This window comes from Cetorhinus maximus, chromosome 2 (assembly GCF_964194155.1).
Source record: "Cetorhinus maximus chromosome 2, sCetMax3.hap1.1, whole genome shotgun sequence".
NCBI lineage: Eukaryota > Metazoa > Chordata > Chondrichthyes > Lamniformes > Cetorhinidae > Cetorhinus > Cetorhinus maximus.
In genome coordinates, this window is record NC_135880.1 from 45,416,871 (window position 1) to 45,436,424 (window position 19,554).

The window sequence follows — 19,554 nt, forward strand, 5'->3', positions numbered from 1 at the left end:
TGGAAACGGTGTGTTTTGCGGGGCTGAATAAATAATGAAATGGGCTCAGGACAATACATCGTGAAAACCTGCCACTTTCCTCGGAGGGTAGGACTCCATTTTAGTTGCCCACTACCTCACTTAGTGCAATTCTGGGAAAATTCCACCCATAACATCAGTGGCACAGATTCATGAAAAATGCAAAGTAGCCGGATATTGTTTTAGATATTATTTTAACTATTGAGAAAATGATCCAGTTAGTGTGAAGCTGTTGTCAACATAGTAAAAGAAATTGTAATCAAAGTAACACCATCTGAACCTAATTCAAAAACATTTTTAAAAAATATATAAAGCCTAGTAAATTTCACTGATAGCACAATTTATTCCTGTGTAGAATTTTGGACACCACACTTTCAAAAAAATAGAAGCTGGAGAAGATTTAAAGAAGAATGTCCATACTTCGTTTCCATCACAGTTCAATGAATCCCTGAGCTATTGTATTACCTACCTCTCCTGACTTCATTCTGTACTCCACTCTCCAGCTTGAAATAGGACCATGTTAAACATCACAAATACGTTCTGGGCACCAGAATATCAGCAAGCAAACCCACAGAAAATCAGTCAATGAGGGAGAAAATTAAAATGGCAATTGTGAATACCTGTCTTCAGGCAAGTTTCTCGCTTTCACAGAAACTACACAGGTTTCATGTTGTTGAAAGTTGTTTCCAACTTGCTCTTTGCAGTGATTCACCACATAACAATATTGTTAAGTACGGTCATTTGGTAGTACAGAACTCGACCACTGCTGATAAAAAGAGACTTTTTTGTTGAAGCTTTTTGTCTTGCACCCATCAGGACAACTCACAAGAAAACACTAATCTCAGGGGAAACAACATATTTATACCATATAGGAAGAGAGTGCTGATTGGTTGGCAAGTAGACTCTGATAGGTAGAGGCATTGTCATGGTGAATGCAGCAGTTGATGGTGACTAACAATTAACTGCCAAACATTGTTTGAAATTTGAACTTGACTCCGACTGGTCAAGACATTGACCTGGGGAATGAACCAGTGAATGGGTGTCACTTCTCTACCATGGTCTACCATAAGCCTACCTTCACTGGTTGGACTCTTACAGTTCCACGAGCTATAGGATTGGCCTTATCAGCAACCTTGTAAATAGGGCCCGAGCCATTTGCTTAGCATGCAGGTTTGATGCTGAAATAGGGCGCATCAAAGACATCCCACAGGATAATGGCTACCCTGATCAAAATCATTTCACATTGTATATCGTGCAAACTCATGAACAGGCCCGAAGCCATCACTTTAGCCCCTGAAGTGCCCAGTCTACCTCAGATTACCCTGGAAGGCAAGGTATCTCAAAGTTTTGAGCAACAGGTGAAGCTAGCTGTTTCACACTGCTACTATACAGTAGCAACACAAGTGTTATTCGCCACTAACAGGATAATGCCATCAAGCCAAAAAGATGTTCTGCCTATCACACAAATGAGTAATGTGGTGTATGAATTTCAGTGCCACTGTGATGCTAGGGATGCAGGCCATGTGTCCCAAAGACTGGCAGGTCATATCAAACAGCATGTCCCTTCTGCTGAAGGGTCATGAGGACTCGAAACGTTAACTGATTTCTTCTCCACCGATGCTGCCAGACCTGCTGAGTTTTTCCAGGTAATTCTGTTTTTGTTTTGGATTTCCAGCATCCGCAGTAGCTTTTAGCTTTTTGTTTTTATGTCCCTTCTGCTGTTCGCAACGGGCAAGATACAGACCATACCCAACCAGCCCATGCTTACAAAAATCAAAACAAAGTGTCCAACATTATATCTGATTCTGCGATTGGACAACATTTGCTAAATAATCCTCAGAGTACTACAGATTATACTGACAACCAATTTAAGATTGTTAGTCGGGCTCCCAGTATGGTGCATTTGCATGTACTGTAAGCTACATATATTAATACACAGGGCCATGCTCTTTGCAGATAAAAAGAACATGTGCACACATTGTGCCTGTTTCAGCTAAACAAAATAAGTGACGGGCTTTCAGTGGTTCATTCCTTAGGGGAATGTCTTGACTAATCAGAGTCAAGCTGCCTCGTTTAAATTTCAAACAATGCTTGGCAGCTAACTGTCAGTCACCATCAACTGATGCATTCTCCATAGCAATGCCTCTACCAATTAGAGTCCAATTGTCAACCAATCAGCACTCTCTTCTCATACAGTACATGTTGTTTCCCCAGGCACTGGTATTTTCTTGTGAATTCTCCTGATGAGTGCAAGACAAAAAGCTTTAACAAAAGATGTCTCTTTTTTCAGCAATATTGTTAAGTACACCAACTGCTTTTTCCCTTTATCAGTTCTGACACTGCCACAGTATTACAATTTAGAAACAGGAATGAGCCTGTCATGCATGTTTTGGCTGAGATTAAAAAATGCTCCACAATTTTAAACCCATTTCAGCCATGTAATGGACAAAGCTGTTAAAGACAGTAACCAACAATTAGGTTTTCAAGACTATCAGCAGTGGAAATTGAAACTTTCTGCAGCAACAGAAAAAGCAATGATTGTACAGTGCCACTAATTTTCACAAGCAGTAGCACAGGCAGAAACCTATACAGAAACAATTTCCTCAGCGAGTTGATCCAAAAACAATCTATTCATCCTTAACCGTCTTTTAATTCATTTGCAGCGTAACAAGTGATGCAGGATTTTCGATGATTGGAAGTGAGTAATAAGTCTACAATTTAATTAAGGAATTCATATCATTGTTTCTACACGTCACCTGAACCAGAGGTTAAATTACAGCCCATTGTCTACTTTTTTAAATGATATAAATTCAATAAATTGAATTTATGAGTGATAGTCAATAACCATCTTATACTTATACAGGTTGGCTTCTGTGCAAAGTCACCATTATCAAATACAGTCGTACCTTTCACACAAGGGGCATAACAGGGCACCTTTTTTTTAGTACCAATGTAGAATTATAATGGAATTAAAAGCCTAGCATGAACCAAATTTTTATCTTCACTCAACTTATTCAAAATGCTCAAAATACTAGGGATGGGCAATAAATGCTGGCTTTGCCAGCGATGCCCACGTCCTGTAAAAGAATAAAAAAACTGAGGGACAGGGCAATATTGATTTTCTTTAAGGGGAAAAGCCAATGACACAAATATATTAACAGAAGAAACATTTAAATTAGTGCGGTAATTATCTCTGTATTAATGTTGAATTTCAATGTTCGGAAATTCTAAATATTTGATTATTTCCAGGACAAAGGTTAAAAAACTTAAGAGGGCAATCATTTCTATAGGGCTCTGCAGTGTGCAGAGTACAGGATGCCTGTACGCCATTGACAAGCGAAGGTTCAGGAAAATCAAAATTGGAGGATAAATTTCAATGAGATAAATTATAAAAAAAAAACGTTCTTTTAAAATATAAACAAGTTCTTTAAAGACATAGTCTAGCATGCACTTACCATCCTGCATTTTTGAACAAGATTCCACCTCTCCATCACAAGCAGAGAAGAGAATGTGCTCCAAAAAAAATGCTTAATTCTATCAGGAATTCAACTACAAAATTATTGATCCGCAGATAGGCAAAAATATAACCCTTTATTCCTAAAATGCATTTGCATTGTTACAGTACATTATTCTCTCACTTCTCGGACAGCCTACACCAGAACTAGAGTAGGCTGACATTCTAGTGCAGTACTGAGACAGCACTACATTGTTGGAGATGCTGTCCTTGGGACATTAGTCCAAGATCCTATATGCCAAGATCCAGTGGTTTGGATGGATACTACACTTCAGCAAGTAATTCGCTGTGTGAAACACTCTGAAAATGTTTCACTGCTAAGATATTATACAAATACAAGCATTTATTTCTTTGTATCGTTTACCCCCTAAAAAGTAACATTTGTATGTTTGGACCTCAAATGTTAATTTTTTTTTTGATTAGTTTAGTAGAAGCACGAGTATGTTGTGTCAAGTCTTCAAAAGTTAAAAGATTTAAACAAACAGCTGACTTGTTCTGGCTGCAGTGTGTCAGAAAAAGTACTGCCTGTACACCACTCGTTATATTTGTGTCATTGTTATGAAAGGGTGACTTAGTGCCAAAAGTACAAAATTATAAAGTAATTAAGAATGCACATGAATCAAAATAAAACTTCTCAGTAAACTAGATGAATTGAATTATGAGAATCTCACATACATGCTCATACTGCTTTGGAATTACTTGGCAAGATTTTCCACATTGAAAAAAAAATTCTCGTGATCAGGGTGACATTGGCAAGGCCGCACTTATTGTACATTCCTAACTTCCCTGAGGTGGTGATCCTTCTCTTTGAATGGCTGGAGTCTTTGTGGTGATGGTGTTCCTAGAATTGTAGGGAATTACAGGATAGTGACTCAGCTGAAATATCCTGATATGATTGTTGCATTCAATTTTCTTACAATTGAACTTTGTTTATTACTGGGTGATTTGTTAGGCAGTACCAATGTTAGGGTGCTAATCTATGACATAGGGTTGAATTTTACCACCAGCATTGGGAACCTGATGTCAAGAGTCATTTCTGGGTTGTGAATCCGGTTCAAGGCTGAATTTTACAAGAGGCAGCCAATTAATAGATTGCCTCTATGTTCATCGTCCAATTGGGGACAATGGGCAAATGGGCAGGTTCGGGAGACAGGAGCTGCAGACAGCATGGTCAACGGTAAGGGAGGCCAGCAGCTCCTTCTGTGTGACCAGTGGTAGCGCTGCTGAAGCCCAAGCAGGGAAGCACTGAAGCCGCCATCAGTATCGGGGGTAATCAGTATCAGTGGTTCTAAAGAGGAGTCGTTTTCAACTCGAAATGTTAACTGTTTCTCTCTCCACAGATGCTGCCAGAGCTGCTGAGTTTTTCCAACACTTTCTGTTTTTATTTCAGGTTTCCAGCATCCACAGTATTTCACTTTTATATCAATATCAGGGGTTGACATCTCATTAAGGCCCATGATGATCAGAGCCATCCATTGCCCGGAATTGCGCACACAATGGCATGAATTTGACAGGAGAAGATAGCAGCTTTGCCATTTTCTGCTAGAAACATTTAGATCTCCTTTAACATTGACATAGCCTTGACCTCCTGCTGTGCAGCCACCTCCTCTCACGTCGGGAATGGAGGAACTGCATAACACCAGCAGAAATTGCCATGTGGTGTATAAGTAGCCGACAATTAGTCTCTCAATAAACTTAACTGGCATCCTACTGCAGACACACAGGTTTCCGACATCTGACCCAAATTGCCCCTTGGAAAAGTGGGTGAAGGCATATCAGCATATCAGCCTGACACCATGCTTTCAGAATTTGCTTGACATTCCTCCACAAAACCTTCATGGGCCTGGGAAAAATTCAACTCATAGTATGAGGCCACAATCACATGTAGGGAGTAGGCTCCCTTCCTTTAAGGCATTAGGGAACCAGCTGGGCTTCTATGACAATCTAGAAGCCTTCAGGGTTATTTTTCTAATGCTAGCTCATAATTAACATATTTATTGAATTCAGTTTGACAACTTGCCATGGTGGGATTTGAGTTCACAGCTTCTGGGTAGCTCGTCCAGTACCATGGCTACCATGCCATGACAGCCTTTGCAACTGCTCACTTCTCCTGTTGCTGACCCCAATAAATCGTTGGGGGTTAGCCTCATTTTCATACTTATGGCAGGCTCACAGTGAGATTCCTCTGTGCATCGAGGACCTTGCCTTGATAGGGAAACCATGAAAATGATTGCCTGAAGTTAAGGACCAACTTGTGAAAAGAATTTAAAATTCCCGCACTTTGGGAATGCAACTGGTCACTCTGCAAACAACTGCACTCGTATTGGGGACTTTTAAAGTTGTAACTTCCCTCACATCCATCATAGCAACCCGAACTTTGATCGCATGCTTCTATGCATCCAAAATTCCTATGGCAGCAACATTAAAAAAATTTAACATATGACATGATGTTAATCCAAACTGTGAATTTTTTAAAATTCATTTATGGGGTATGGATGTCACTGGCTAGGCAAGCATTTATTGCCCATCCCTAATTATCATTGAGAAGGTGGTGGTGAGCTGCCTTCTTGAACCACTGCAGTCCCTGTAGCGTAGGTACACCCATAGTGCCATTAGGGGAGTTCCAAGATTTTGACCCAGTGACAGTGAAGGAACGATGAAATATTTCCAAGTCAGGATGGTGAGTGGCTTGGCAGTGGTGTTCCCATGTATCTGCTGCCCTTGTCCTTCTAGATGGTAGCTATCATCGATTTAGAAGGTGCTGCCTAAGAAGCCTTGGTGAGTTCCTGCAGTGCATCTTGTAGATTGGACACACTGCTGCCACTGTTCGTCAGTAGTGGAGGAAATGAATGTTTGTGGAAGGGGTGCCAGTCAAGCAGGCTGCTTTGTCCTGGATGGTGTCAAGCTTCTTGAGTGTTGTGAGAGCTGCAGTTATACAGGCAAGTGGAGAGTATTCCATCACACTCCTGACTTGTGCCTTGTAGGTGGTGGACAGGCTTTGGGGAGTCAGATGAGTTTCTCGTTGCAGGATTCCTAGCCTCTGACTTGCTCTTGTAGCCACAGTATTCATATAGCTAATCCAGTTCAGTTTCTGGTCAATGGCAACCCCTAGAATATTGATAGTGATGGATTCAGCAATGGTAATGCCACTGAAAATTAAGGGGTGATGGTTAAGATTCTCTCTTGTTGGAGATGGTCATTGCCCGCCACTTGTGTAGCGCGAAGGTTACTTGCCACTTGTCAGCCCAAGATACCTGGATATTGTCCAGGTCTTGCTGCATTTGGACATGGACTGCTTCTGTATCTGAGGAGTTGTGAATGGTGCTGAACATTGTGCAATCATCAGCGAACATCCCCACTTCTGACCTTATGATGGTGGCGGGGGGGAAGGTCATTGATGAAGTAGCTGAAGATGGTTGGGCCTCAGACACTATTGTTCTTTACCTGGGAAGCCATACTTTAAAGTTTACTAAAACATGTGAAAAGGGAGCAGAAAACCTTCACTACATCATCAGAGAGATATTCCATTTATTAACCCCTCGAAACTTAATGCCAGTTTTAAAAGAAAGAACCTGCATTTATATAGTACTTTTCATGACCATGGGATGTCCCAAAGCACTTTACAGCCAGTATTAAATTAATTATAGAACACTACACCAATTCAGTTAAAGTGAAGTTGTAAGAAAACTGCTTTTATTTAACTTTCTTAAGATTAATAAAAGGGAAACATAGATTATTGACTTGGTTATTGTCGGAATCTGAATAAAGACTTTTTTGAGTATTGTTTTGTAAAGGGCACAAAAGGACTGTCAGTCCTACAGGTTATTTTCTGTACTGAGTTTAACATACCAGCCTTCAACTGTGAAGTAGTTAATTATGTCAATTCCATTAGCTCTTAGACTTCTGAGAGATCCAAAGAAAATCCAGGACCAGCATTTTTATTTTTACACTTTCACACACCTAGTTGAGCACTGCTAGCTTACTCACCCCGGATCTACCAGTCGGTCAACACGTTCTCTAGGGAGCAACTTTCCTCTGGATGTATGACGCTGTCGAGCTTTTTCTCCTCCCCCTAAGTTGTAACAAAAGCAAGTTACAAACTCTTGCTTGAATATATTCAGGTTAAATTTACAGCTTACTAATAAATCTTTTCATAGGTAATACTGATGCAGTTATGAACTTCCAACTCGAGTTATTCTCATTTGCTATTAACCACAGGTGCCTTTTAGACATAATATAGGATCTGCAAGATAAAACCTGAAGCTTCTGATCTGCTCTAGATTGCCACCAACCCTATTCATGGGTGGTAAAATGGTCCAAAATTTACTGTAACCATGGAACATCAGACTTGCCCTTTTTTAGTTAATTCCAGAAGATTTTGCATGGCAAGCTGCTGTAAGTGTCAAACAATGCAGCTGGGACCTGTGTGAACAAGACAAGCAATTATGTGTCTCCTTAACCAGATAGAAGAATTGTTCATGAACAGCTCATAGTCTGAAACTGAAGTGTAAATTAGAACAGTGAATTCTATGTCAAATCAGGTATAGAAAGCACAATATGGAGGAAAAGATTGGATTAAGAGAAGAAAAGGATGTGAAAAAGGAAGTAAAAGGGTTTTACTTATTTTTTTAAAGTCTCCAACAAGAGTTAAAAACTGAAGGGCTGATACTCCACATTTGTATAAGTTAATCAGTGCCAGAGGTTGTTTTGGAGTAATTAAGGCTTATCACACTGATAAAAAGGATACTTAGACTGAAATGGGCAAGTCAAAACTTTCTGTAGCAAGCAAGTCGGTATAAACTTCAGGAACTTCACATTGTTTAATGCATTTGAATGAGGCAGATGGTGTGATGCTATTATCATGCAGCTTGTGGCAGAGTGGCACATGTCAGACACCATATTCTGGATTTTCACATGTAACTAAGATCATAAGAAATAAGAGTAGGAGTAGGCCATTTGGCACATCGCACTTTCTCTGCCATTCACAAGATCATGGTTGATCTATTACGGCCTTAATACCAGTTTCTTACCTGCCCCCAAAACCCTGGACTCCCTTGTAAATCAAGAATTTGTCTAACTCAGCCTTGAATATATTCAATGACCCAGCCTCCGCTGCTCTGCACATCTAGCCCCGTCTGAAACTGTTGTCCAATTTTCACATAAATAATGTTGAGTGCCATTAGTTTCACCATTATTTTTACAGAAACATTTTGGCCTATTGTTTTGCTCTCCTCCACCAAGAAACATTGAGAACTAAAAAGAACTGTAATACCAATTAATGGAATTATAAGTCCAGCACAAAAGACTGGAGAGCAATCATCAAGCCCTAATTCCGGCCAGGCAAAAAGGAAAAGCCTATGGGGAGAGTAAAAAAATTCTTCCGATATAAAATATTTGAAAGAAGACAACAAATCAGTGAAGTTCCTAATGAATAGTTTGTGACAAAAACAAGATGTAAGCTAATCTCATACCCAAGTGAGATCAACAAGAGGTTTACAGATTTCAATGCCTCACTATACACTTCAGAGTCCAAGGTCACTCCTTCGGCAATATCCCACCTCCCATTAAGCATGATCACTGGAGTCTCCAAAGACAGGCAATGCAACCCATACAGCAGTGCAAAGATTCCAATAAGGAAAATGCTACAGAACAGGCAACAACCGAGCAGAGTTATTAAAAATCCCTGCTCCCTGAACTGATGTCCTTCCTGTCTAACTCTTCCAACACATTGCAGATGCGAAAAACCTTATCCTGTGCTCATCTTATCAATCCATGCTCCTGCTTAATACCAATTACAAAATTCGAGCCAAGATCCTGGCCACCAAGCTGGGCAAAGTCAAGCCAGCTGAATCCACATGGACCATCAGTCTGGGTAACAACACCAGATGCCTGCACAATATGCTTTATTCTACAACAACTACCTTCCCTAGTATTTACATGGAGAGAGAGACAATTTTTGACATTGTGAAGTAGGAATTTCTTCTTGCTGTACTAGGACTGATTTAGCAACACATTCCGGAAGTGGACTTTAATCTTACACCTCAACCCTACATCTACCATCTGCACCAATGGCGTCAATTTGCAATGCCCACTGAATGAGGCACCAGACAAAGATATTCCTTATCCTCTCTCCTCTTTGCCCTGGTGGTAGAGCCCCTGGGGACATGCATCAGTGACAGCTTAGACATTCATAGGTAAAAGCTAGAGGAGCTAAACATAAAATATCATGGTAGACTGATGTCAAACCACCTTACATAGCAAACCCCTCTACTTCCCTTATCAACACTGTCAAAGAATCAATAACATTTTCCTCCTCCAGGGAATCCCTATGAACCATCCCTTAGAATGATCAGGATCTAACCGCAGATACCTAGAGGTGAAAGTAATGCCCAAACTCACTCGGCTAGACAAAGAACTGCCCCCACCCTAGTCAGTATATATATGCCGATCTAGATGGGCCAATTTGCCATATCCCTCCTGGAGTAAGAAGCACAATAAAAATGAATATACTTCCCACCTCATCTACCTTTCTGAGGTTGCCAGAAAGGGGACTATTCCACCAATTCTGAGTGTTTGACAAAGCACTTCTGCCTGGTTCCTTCAGGAAAGCATGAAACTCTAAATGACTCCAAATTCCTAAGCAAGCAAGCTCAGCTTTTCATATCTGAAGCATCATTTCTGAGCAGGCCAATTCCAATTAGATGCTGAAAGTCTCATGTAGAGCAGTGACCCAGTCTTGCAATACCCCCAGTGCAGGCAGGACTCAGCCGAATTTTAGGATGCCATTAAATTACCCTGACCACCCACCACCCCTCCCCCACCAAAGTGGTTCACAACTTACTCTGAACTATAATGTTATGATCCTCGTAGAGACCGATAGCTTTTAAAAAGAAATTCGAGCTTCCAGCTAAAAGCTAAAAGGATAACGACAAGATTTCATGTTGCGAGGTGTTTACTGTAACAAACAGACTAAAAGCATTCTTGACTAAACACTAATTTTGTAGACGACTTATACTTGAAACTACAAAACAGGACTTTCAACATAATCAAGTTGTCCTTTAAGTAGACATTCAATTCTGCCAGAATCAATCCAAAACAATTCTTAGTTCCCGAGGATTAACTTTTCTTTTCCTTTCTCAGCCTGATAACCTTTAACCCCAAAAATGTCCTTCACAATGAGAGTATTACTGGAGATCTTCCCTCTAGCGCAAGCTAGGTGAATCTTTCAGCCTCACTTTAACTCCTCAAGATATGGTCTTTTCAATCCAAGCGCAAGCTTCCACCTGCATTCCGACATCATGAAACATCTCTAGTTGCTGCCTCTCTCTCCTGGACCCTGGCAGACTAACTGTGTTTGTTTTATTCAGTGATATTTTAGGAAAACCTGTAACCCAATATCATAATGATTTCCTCTGTACCATTCCCAAGTCAAAGTCCATCACCATGGCAATGTGAATCACATGGGTCTTGCATCCAGGTAGAGATATCGATTAGCTATCCTTGAGACCCCAATTCTCTTTTATCTTGGAAGTAAATGGACATTTTAAAGCACAAATTGGTTTACAGCTTGACATTCTCAATACTTTTCTGGGAGTCTGGAGGCTCACAGTCTATCCACTGTATTAGCAGACAGGCTGCTGCCATTGTCTCCAAGCGTAAAATCCTTGCACCTTCTTCCCAGCAAAAACAATCTGGGCCCCCTTTAATCTCTAACACTCAAACCACCCAGGGCTTGCTGTCAGACAGGCTTCAGGGCAAGTCGCATGACCCTCTTCATTTTACCTTAAAATAAAGACACAGTCCCAAAATATAACAATCTTATAAACCTCATAATTTGAACAGTAACAACAGCTAATTGTTTCACCAACTGAAAGTACCATGTAACAAAATTGTACGATTACATCACAAAATGCTTGTTTAACTTTTTTTGATTAAATAATAAAAAGGCTTAACCAAAGAACCACAGACAATGCATCACTTCTTCAGTTCTACACTACAGCATCAGGCTTACGTGCTCAGGTTCTGCAGTGAGGCATGAATCAACAACCTTTTGATTCAAAGGAGACAGTGCTGCCAATTCAACTACACTGAACAGTATCTGTCACCACATAATGCATATGTGATATGATATCTCAAACCCAAACTATCTTTGTTAAATTCCAGCTAGATGACACAGCCGAGAAAGTTGTGCTGATTTTATTTGTTATCTGCTTGTTTAGTTGAAGATGGAATTTTAAGTGAACAGTTCTAATTTGGATGAATTTGCAGTTTACCTTTTATATCAGTCTCATTTGTACAAATAATTGCAACTTGTTACTAGCATTTATACCATTGGCCGGGCATCATAGATGACTGGCTGGTGAGTAAAAAGTTAAATTCAGCATTCAGAAAGAACAAACTGTCATTTAGATCAACACCATCACCATAGAGCACTTCACAACCAATTCATTATTTTTTAAGGTGCATTGTTTTTACTTAGGCAAATATGGTAATCAATTTACATTCAGCAAGGTCCACAAACAGCAAATAAGATGAATGACCAATAAATCTCTTTTTGGTCATGCTGCTCATAAAGAAATATTGGCAAGGGCTTTTCAAAGAGTGCCAGAGGAGCTTTCTTCTAAACAAGTAGACAGGACCTCAGCTTATTGCCTCATGTGAAAGATAGTCCCTCTGACAATGCCATACACCCTCAGTACTGCACTGAAGTGTCAACTCAAATAATGTGGAGGAGTGCAACTTGAACACATAAGCTTCTAATTTGGAGAAAAGTTGCTAATATCTGAGCCATAAAAAATGTGGATGTTAATAAAATCTCATACTTTGTGGTGGACTTACATATTTTGGTGAAAATTGCTGACGTTGGCAAACAAAAAGTAGGAAAGTAATCAATGATAAGTAAGTTTAACATTACTGTTTTTTTCAAATACTTACCCAATCTGATTTTCTCTGCTCGCTCATTCAATTCTGCAACTAGTATCTTCATTCGTTCATAATTTTCCTTGAAGATAACAAAGATTTGATAAGGCTATGCTTTGTTCATTTGGATTTTTATTTTCTCTTCACTCCTTTCACAGTAATTCACATCTACAACATCCAATTCTAACCACACGATAAGGTAAAGAAGAAAAAGGTTATTCACAGTAATCCAGCCAATTCAAATGGATTTATGCATCAAAAACAGAATGCTTGAAGCACAATAGGTTACTCAGCATCCATGGAGAAAACAGAATGTAGCTATTTCAATTCTGAAGAAGGATATGCAACCCAAAACATCGACTCTTCTCCACATTTTCTGATTGACCTGTTGTGTGTTCAAATTTCCAGCATCTAAAAGATTTTGCTTCTTTGCCAAGTGAGCAAAATAGACACAGTCAACTACAGATCCATTAGTCCTACTTCCATTCCACATAAATTTAGTAGTAAACTTCAGGATCATCAGTACAATGTAAGTACCTAGTAATCAGTACAGTACCTAGTAAACAGCAGTCAGCATGGATTCAGAAGAAGATCCGGTCTGACCAGCCCCTTGGGTTTTTGAAGAAGCGTCATCCCAAATGGATTATGGAAATCCCCAAGATATAGCGTAAGACGTTCCACACAAAGGTCTTTTAGCTAAACTAAATCTAAATGTGTACAACAATAGATAATTTTTTATGCTGACAAATGTAAAGCATCAGGAAAAAAATAAGCCACAGGTGTATTCCAAGAACAGTGCTGAAATAACTAAGAATGAAGTCAAAAATGATGTCACACCCTTACCAGGCTTGAAGCTCAACATGTCCAACCACTGGAAAGCCAATAGAATGGTGAACTACATAGCCAAAACCTATTCTATAAAATGAGGCCATTTTGACTTTTAGAAGGATGAGGGGGGATCTGATTGAAACTTACAGAATACTGGAAGGCCTGGATAGAGTGGACGTGGGGAAGATGTTTCCATTAGTAGGAAACATCTAATTGTTTCCTACTTCCATTCCACATAAATTCAGTAGTAAACTTCAGGATCATCAGTCCTGAGATACGGGGCTCAAAATTGCTCACAATATTCTAAATGTGGTCTGACCAGAGCCTTATAAAGCCTCAGAAGCACATCCCTGCTTTTATATTCTAGTCCTCTCAAAATAAATGCCAACATTGCATTTGCCTTCCTAACTACCAACTCAACCTGCAAGTTAACCTTAAGAGAATCCTGGACTAGGACTCCCAAGTCCCTTTGCACTCCAGATTTCTGAATTTTCTCCCCATTTAGAAAATAGTCCATGCCTCTATTCTTCCTACCAAAGTGCATGACCTCACACTTCCCCACGTTGTATTCCATCTGCCACTTCTTTGCCCATTCTCCTAATCTGTCCAAATCCTTCTGCAGCCTCCCCGCCTCCTCAACACTACCTGTCCCTCCACCTATCTTTGTATCATCTGCAAACTTAGCCAGGATGCCCTCAGTTCCTTCATCTAGATCATTAATATATAAAGTGAAAAGTTGTGGTCCCAACACTGACCCCTGCGGAACTCCACTAGTCACCAGCCGCCATCCTGAGAAGGACCCCCTTATCCCCACTCTCTGCCTCCTGTCAGACAGCCAATCTTCTATCCATGCTGGTACCTTGCCTCTAACACCATGGGCTCTTATCTTACTGAGCAGCCTCCTGTGCGACACCTTGTCAAAGGCCTTCTGGAAGTCCAAGTAGATAACATCCATTGACTCTCCTTTGTCTAACCTACTTGTTACCTCCTCAAAGAATTCTAACAGATTTGTCAGGCATGACCTCCCCTTGATGAAACCATGCTGACTTTGCCCGATTTTACCAAGCACTTCCAAGTATTCTGAAATCTCATCCTTAATAATGGACTCTAAAATCTTACCAATGACCGAGGTCAGGCTAATCGGCCTGTAATTTCCTGTCTTTTGCCTCACTCCCTTCTTAAACAGGAGGGTTACATTAGCGATTTCCCAGTCCTCTGGGACCCTCCCTGACTCCAGTGATTCCTGAAAGATCACCACTAACGCCTCCACTATCTCTTCAGCTATCTCCTTCAGAACTCTGGGGTGTAATCCATCTGGCCCAGGTGATTTATCCACCTTCAGACCTTTCAGTTTTCCTAGCACCTTCTCCTTGGTAATGGCCGCCATACTCACCTCTGCCCCCTGACTCTCTTGAACTTTGGGTATGTTACTCGTATCTTCCACCGTGAAGACTGACGCAAAGTACCTATTCAGTTCCTCCACCATTTCTTTGTTCCCCACTACTGCTTCTCCAGCGTCATTTTCCAGTGGCCCAATGTCCATTTTTGCCTCTCTCTTACCCTTTATATATCTAAAAAAACTCTTGCAATCTTCTTTTATATTACTGGCTAGTTTACCCTCATATTTAATCTTCTCCCTCCTTATTTCTTTTTTAGTTGTCCTCTGTTGGTCTTTGTAGGCTTCCCAATCCCCTGGTTTCCCACTGCTCTTCGCCGCATTGTATGCTTTCTCTTTAGCTTTTATGCTGTCCTTGACTTACCTTGTCAGCCATGGTTGCCTCGTCCTCCCTTTAGTATGCTTCTTCTTCCTAGGGATGAAATTTTGCTGTGTCTCCCAAATTACTCCCAGAAACTCCTGCCATTGCTGTTCCATTGTCTTTCTTGCTAGGCTCATCTCCCAGTCAATTCTGGCCAGCTCCTCCCTCATGCCTCTGTAGTTGCCTTTATTCAACTGTAATACCGTTACATCTGATTCCAGCTTTTTCCTCTCAAATTGCAGGGTAAATTCTATCATATTATGGTCACTTCCTCCTAAGGGTTCCTTCACCTTAAGCTCCCTTATCAAATCTGCCTCATTACACATCACTAAATCTAGCATTGCCTGTTCCCTAGTGGGCTCCACCACAAGTTGCTCCAAAAAGCCATCTCGTAGACCTTCCACAAATTCCTTTTCTTGGGATCCACTACCAACCTGATTTTCCCAGTCTACCTGCATATTGAAATCCCCCATGATCACTGTAACCTTGCCTTTCTTACACACCTTTTCTATCTCCTGGTGTATCTTGTGCCCCACATCCTGACTACTGTTCGGAGGCCTGTACATAACTCCCATTATGGTTTTTTTTACCTTTGTGGTTCCTCAACTCTACCCACACAGATTCTACATCTTAAATGGGCATAACCTTGGTTTTATTAATAAAGGCATAAAGTACAAAAGTTATACTAAGGAAATAATACCAAACATTTACAAAACAGTGTTTGGCTTCAGCTGGAGTATTATGTTCACTACACTTTATAAAGGGCGTTATGGCCTTACAGCAGGTGTGCAAGAGATTTACTGGAATGTTACAAGGATGAGGGACCTTAGTTGTATGAGGATTGAAGAAGCTGGGCTTGTTCTCCTTAGAGCAGAAAAATGTAAGAGAGGATGTGACAAGAGTTGTTCAAATTCATTAACAGTTTTGATAGAGTAAATAAGGAGTATCTGTTTCGGATGGCAAAAGGATCAGTGATCCGAGGATACAGGTTTAAGATGAACCAGAGGAGGCATGGGGAAAGGTTTTTTTAAGAAAACACAGTAAGTTGTTGTGATCACAGTAGAAGACACAGAAAGCATATCAAGAATACCACAGATCATGGCATATAAGCTGACCAGGCAAAATCGTGTTTTTTCATACATTCGGCATATAAGTTGACCCCCTTTTCAGCCATGAAACACGATATTCACATCAGTAGTGTCAATTTTTCACTCCTCAAGTGCATATTTTACTTGTCTTATAACTGGGCACAAGGAATCGAGCAGGCGATACGGGCTGTGTGTGAAGATGCAGGGGAGTTTAAGACACACCAACATAGAGCAGACCCGCATGGCAAACGATGAACAGAAATGGGTCCACCAGCAAAAAGAATGAAGTACGAAGCTAAAAATCATAACATTTGCTAATTTGTCAAATAACTGTACTGCAGCAAAAGAATTCGCTGTTAGCAAAAAATAATGGTGTGAGAATGGAAGAAGAAATACATCCTGAAGAAAAATTGCCCAAGGCCAAATGCGCCATGAGAACGGGGACCAGCCACTGGCCTGATCTTCGAAAATTATCAGCATGGTTTCAGCAGAAATGCAATGCAATGCATCTATACACACTTAAGTAGGCCAAGCCAAATCCTGGGTTCAGCAAAGATTTCAGAGCAACAACCAGTTGGTGTAGCCGCTTTGTGGAAAAAAAAAATCTAATGCTGCAGCAGCAGGCCAAGATCACTCAGAGACCACCAAAAGACCTCGATGTCAAAATCACCAGTTTCCAGCAATTTGTCATCAAACAGCAGCAAAAAGACAAGTACCCATTACGTCACATTGGCAACACGGATGAAATGCATGAAACAAATTTCAATATGCCAAGCAACCCTATGGAGTGGAAAGGTTTCAAAACATGGGCCCATAGTCATTGGAGTTTAGAAGAATGAGAAATGATCTTATTGAAACATAAGGCTTCAACAGGATAGATGATTGGTATTTCCTCTTGTGGGGGAATCTAGGACTGGGGCACAGTTTAAAGATAAGGGGTCTCCTATTTAAGAGGGAAATGGGGGAGCATTTATTTTCTCAGAAGGCCGTTAGTCTTTGGAATTCTCTTCCACAGAGAGCAGTGGAGGCTGGGTCAATGAATATATTCAAAGCTGAGTTAGATAGATCGACAAGGGAGTTAAGGGTTATGGGGGACAGGCAGGAAAGTGGAGTTAAGGTCACAATCAGATCAGTCACGATCTTATCGAATGGTGGAGCAGGCTCAATGGGCTGAATGGCCTACTCCTGCTCCTACTTCCTATGAAGTGGAATGCCTGAAAGGGTGGAGCAGATTCAATAGTAACATTCAAAAGAGAATTGAATAATACTTCAAGGGAAAAAATTGCAGGGCTACACGGAAAGAGCTGGAGAATGAGACTAGTTAGGTCGCCCTTCCAAACAGCCAGCACAGGCACAACAGGCGAATGGCCTCTTTCCATGCTGCATGATTCTATGACTGTGACCAGAATCTTGGTACTGTGGCAGGAAAGATTCAAACTTGCACCAGTAGCGCATGTAAATATGGAGCTATATGGCAACCACATTAAGTCCCCATTTTAAGTTGCCCCCTTTTAGGTCGTTTTGCTTTAACATCAGTTAGGTAATGGGGCCTGTATTCTCATATAGCGTTGCAAGTTTCATTTTAAAGTCATTTCATGCCAGGTCTGACATAGGGCCACATGACCCAATCGGCGCCATTTTTGAGCAACCTCTGCCACTCTCCGAGAGTGTGTTATAGATTGTTTCTTGGAGCAATATGTTGTGGAACCAACCAGGGAGCAGGCTATTCTGGATCTGGTTTTGTGTAATTAGATGGGATGAACTAATGATCTCATAGTAAAGGATCCTCTAGAGAAGAGTGATCATAGCATGCTAGAATTTCAAAACAAAAACAGAATTTCAAGTTCAGTTTGAGAGTGAGAAACTTGAGTCCCACACTAGTGTTCTGGAGTTAAACATAGGCATGAGGGCAGATTTGGCCCTAGTGGACTGGGCAGGAAGACTACAAGGTAGGACAGTTGATGAACAGTGGCAGATATTAAAGGAGATATTCAATTCCTCCCAAGTAAAATATATTCCAAAGAGGAAGAAAGATGGTAAGAGGAGGGGGAAAAGCATCCATGGCTAAGCAAGGAAGTTAAGGATAACATAAAGGCAAAAACTAATGCATACCAAATTGCAAAGGTCAGTGGCAGGCTGGAAGATTGGGAAACTTTTAAAGATCAACAAAGGGTTACTAAAAAAAAATAAAAAGAGCAAAGGTAAATTATGAAAGAAAACTAGCGCAAAATGTAAAAACTGATAGCAAAAGCTTCTACAAGTATATAAAAGGAAAGAGAGTAGCTAAAGTGAATGCTGGTCCCTTGGAGGATGAGATTGGGGAGTTAATAGTGGGGTACGCAGAAATGGCAGAGATGCTTAATCAATATTTTGCCTCAGTTTTCACATGAAGGACATTAGTACCACCCCAAGAGTAACAGGTAGTGCAAAGAGTATAGAGGAGGAACTTAGAACAATCACCATCACTAGAGAAAAAGTACTGAGCAAACTATTGGGATTAAAGGGTGACAAGTCCCCAGGACCTGATGGCCTACATCCCAGGGTCTTAAAGGAAGTGGCAGCAGAGATAGTGGATATATTGGCTATAATATTCCAAAATTCCCTGGATTCTGGAAAGGTTCCAGTGGATTGGGAAAATGCTAATAAAACGTCCTTATTCAAGGAGGGGTGGGGGGGGGGGGGGGGGCAGAAAATAGGAAACTATAGATCAGTTAGTTTAACGTTTGTCGTTGGGAAATTGTTGGAATCCATTATTCAGAAAGTAGAAATGGGGCATTTGCAAAGTCAAAATGCAACCCATCAGAGTCAGCATGGTTTTATGAAGAGTAAATCGTGTTTGACTAATTTTCTAGAGTTCTTTGAAGATGTGACAAGCAAAGTGGATAATGGGGATCCTGTAGATGTCGTATATCTGGACTTCCAGAAGGCCTTTGATAAGGTGCTGCACAAAAGATTAATACACAACATAAGATCACACGCAGTTAGGGGTAATATATTAGCTTGGACAGAGGATTGGCTAACCAACAGAAAGCAGAGTCGGGATAAATGGGTCTTTTTCTGGATGGCACAGGGTCCGGTCCTTGGGCCCCAACTATTTACAATCTATATTAATGACTTGGATTCAGGGTGAGAAGGTACTATAGCTAAATTTGCAGATGACACCAAAATAGGTGGGAAAGTAAGTTGCAATGAAGAAATAAGAAATTTACAAATGGATATGGACAGGTTAGGTGAATGGGCCAAAATTTGGCAGATGGAGTTTAACGTGGATAAGTGTGAGGTTATCCATTTTGGTTGGAAGAATAAAAAGGTGACTTATTATTTAAATGAAGAGAAACTTCAGAATGCTTCAGTGCAGAGGGACCTGGGTGTCCTCGTGCATGAATCGCTGAAAGCTAGTATGCAGGTACAGCATGTAATAAGGAAGGCA

At 40.7% G+C, this 19,554-nt stretch overlaps 1 protein-coding gene across 1 annotated transcript in view; it reads right to left on the reverse strand.

Moving 5' to 3' along the window:
* Nucleotides 1–19,554, reverse strand: part of mccc2 (methylcrotonyl-CoA carboxylase subunit 2) — a 125,380-nt gene that overhangs the window by 103,956 nt on the left and 1,870 nt on the right. The window contains exons 2-3 of the mRNA XM_078564268.1: nucleotides 12,467–12,533; nucleotides 7,520–7,604 (exon numbers count right to left, since the gene is read on the reverse strand). Coding sequence (XP_078420394.1) covers nucleotides 7,520–7,604; nucleotides 12,467–12,533 — 152 coding nt within the window. The remainder of the gene's footprint in view (nucleotides 1–7,519; nucleotides 7,605–12,466; nucleotides 12,534–19,554) is intronic.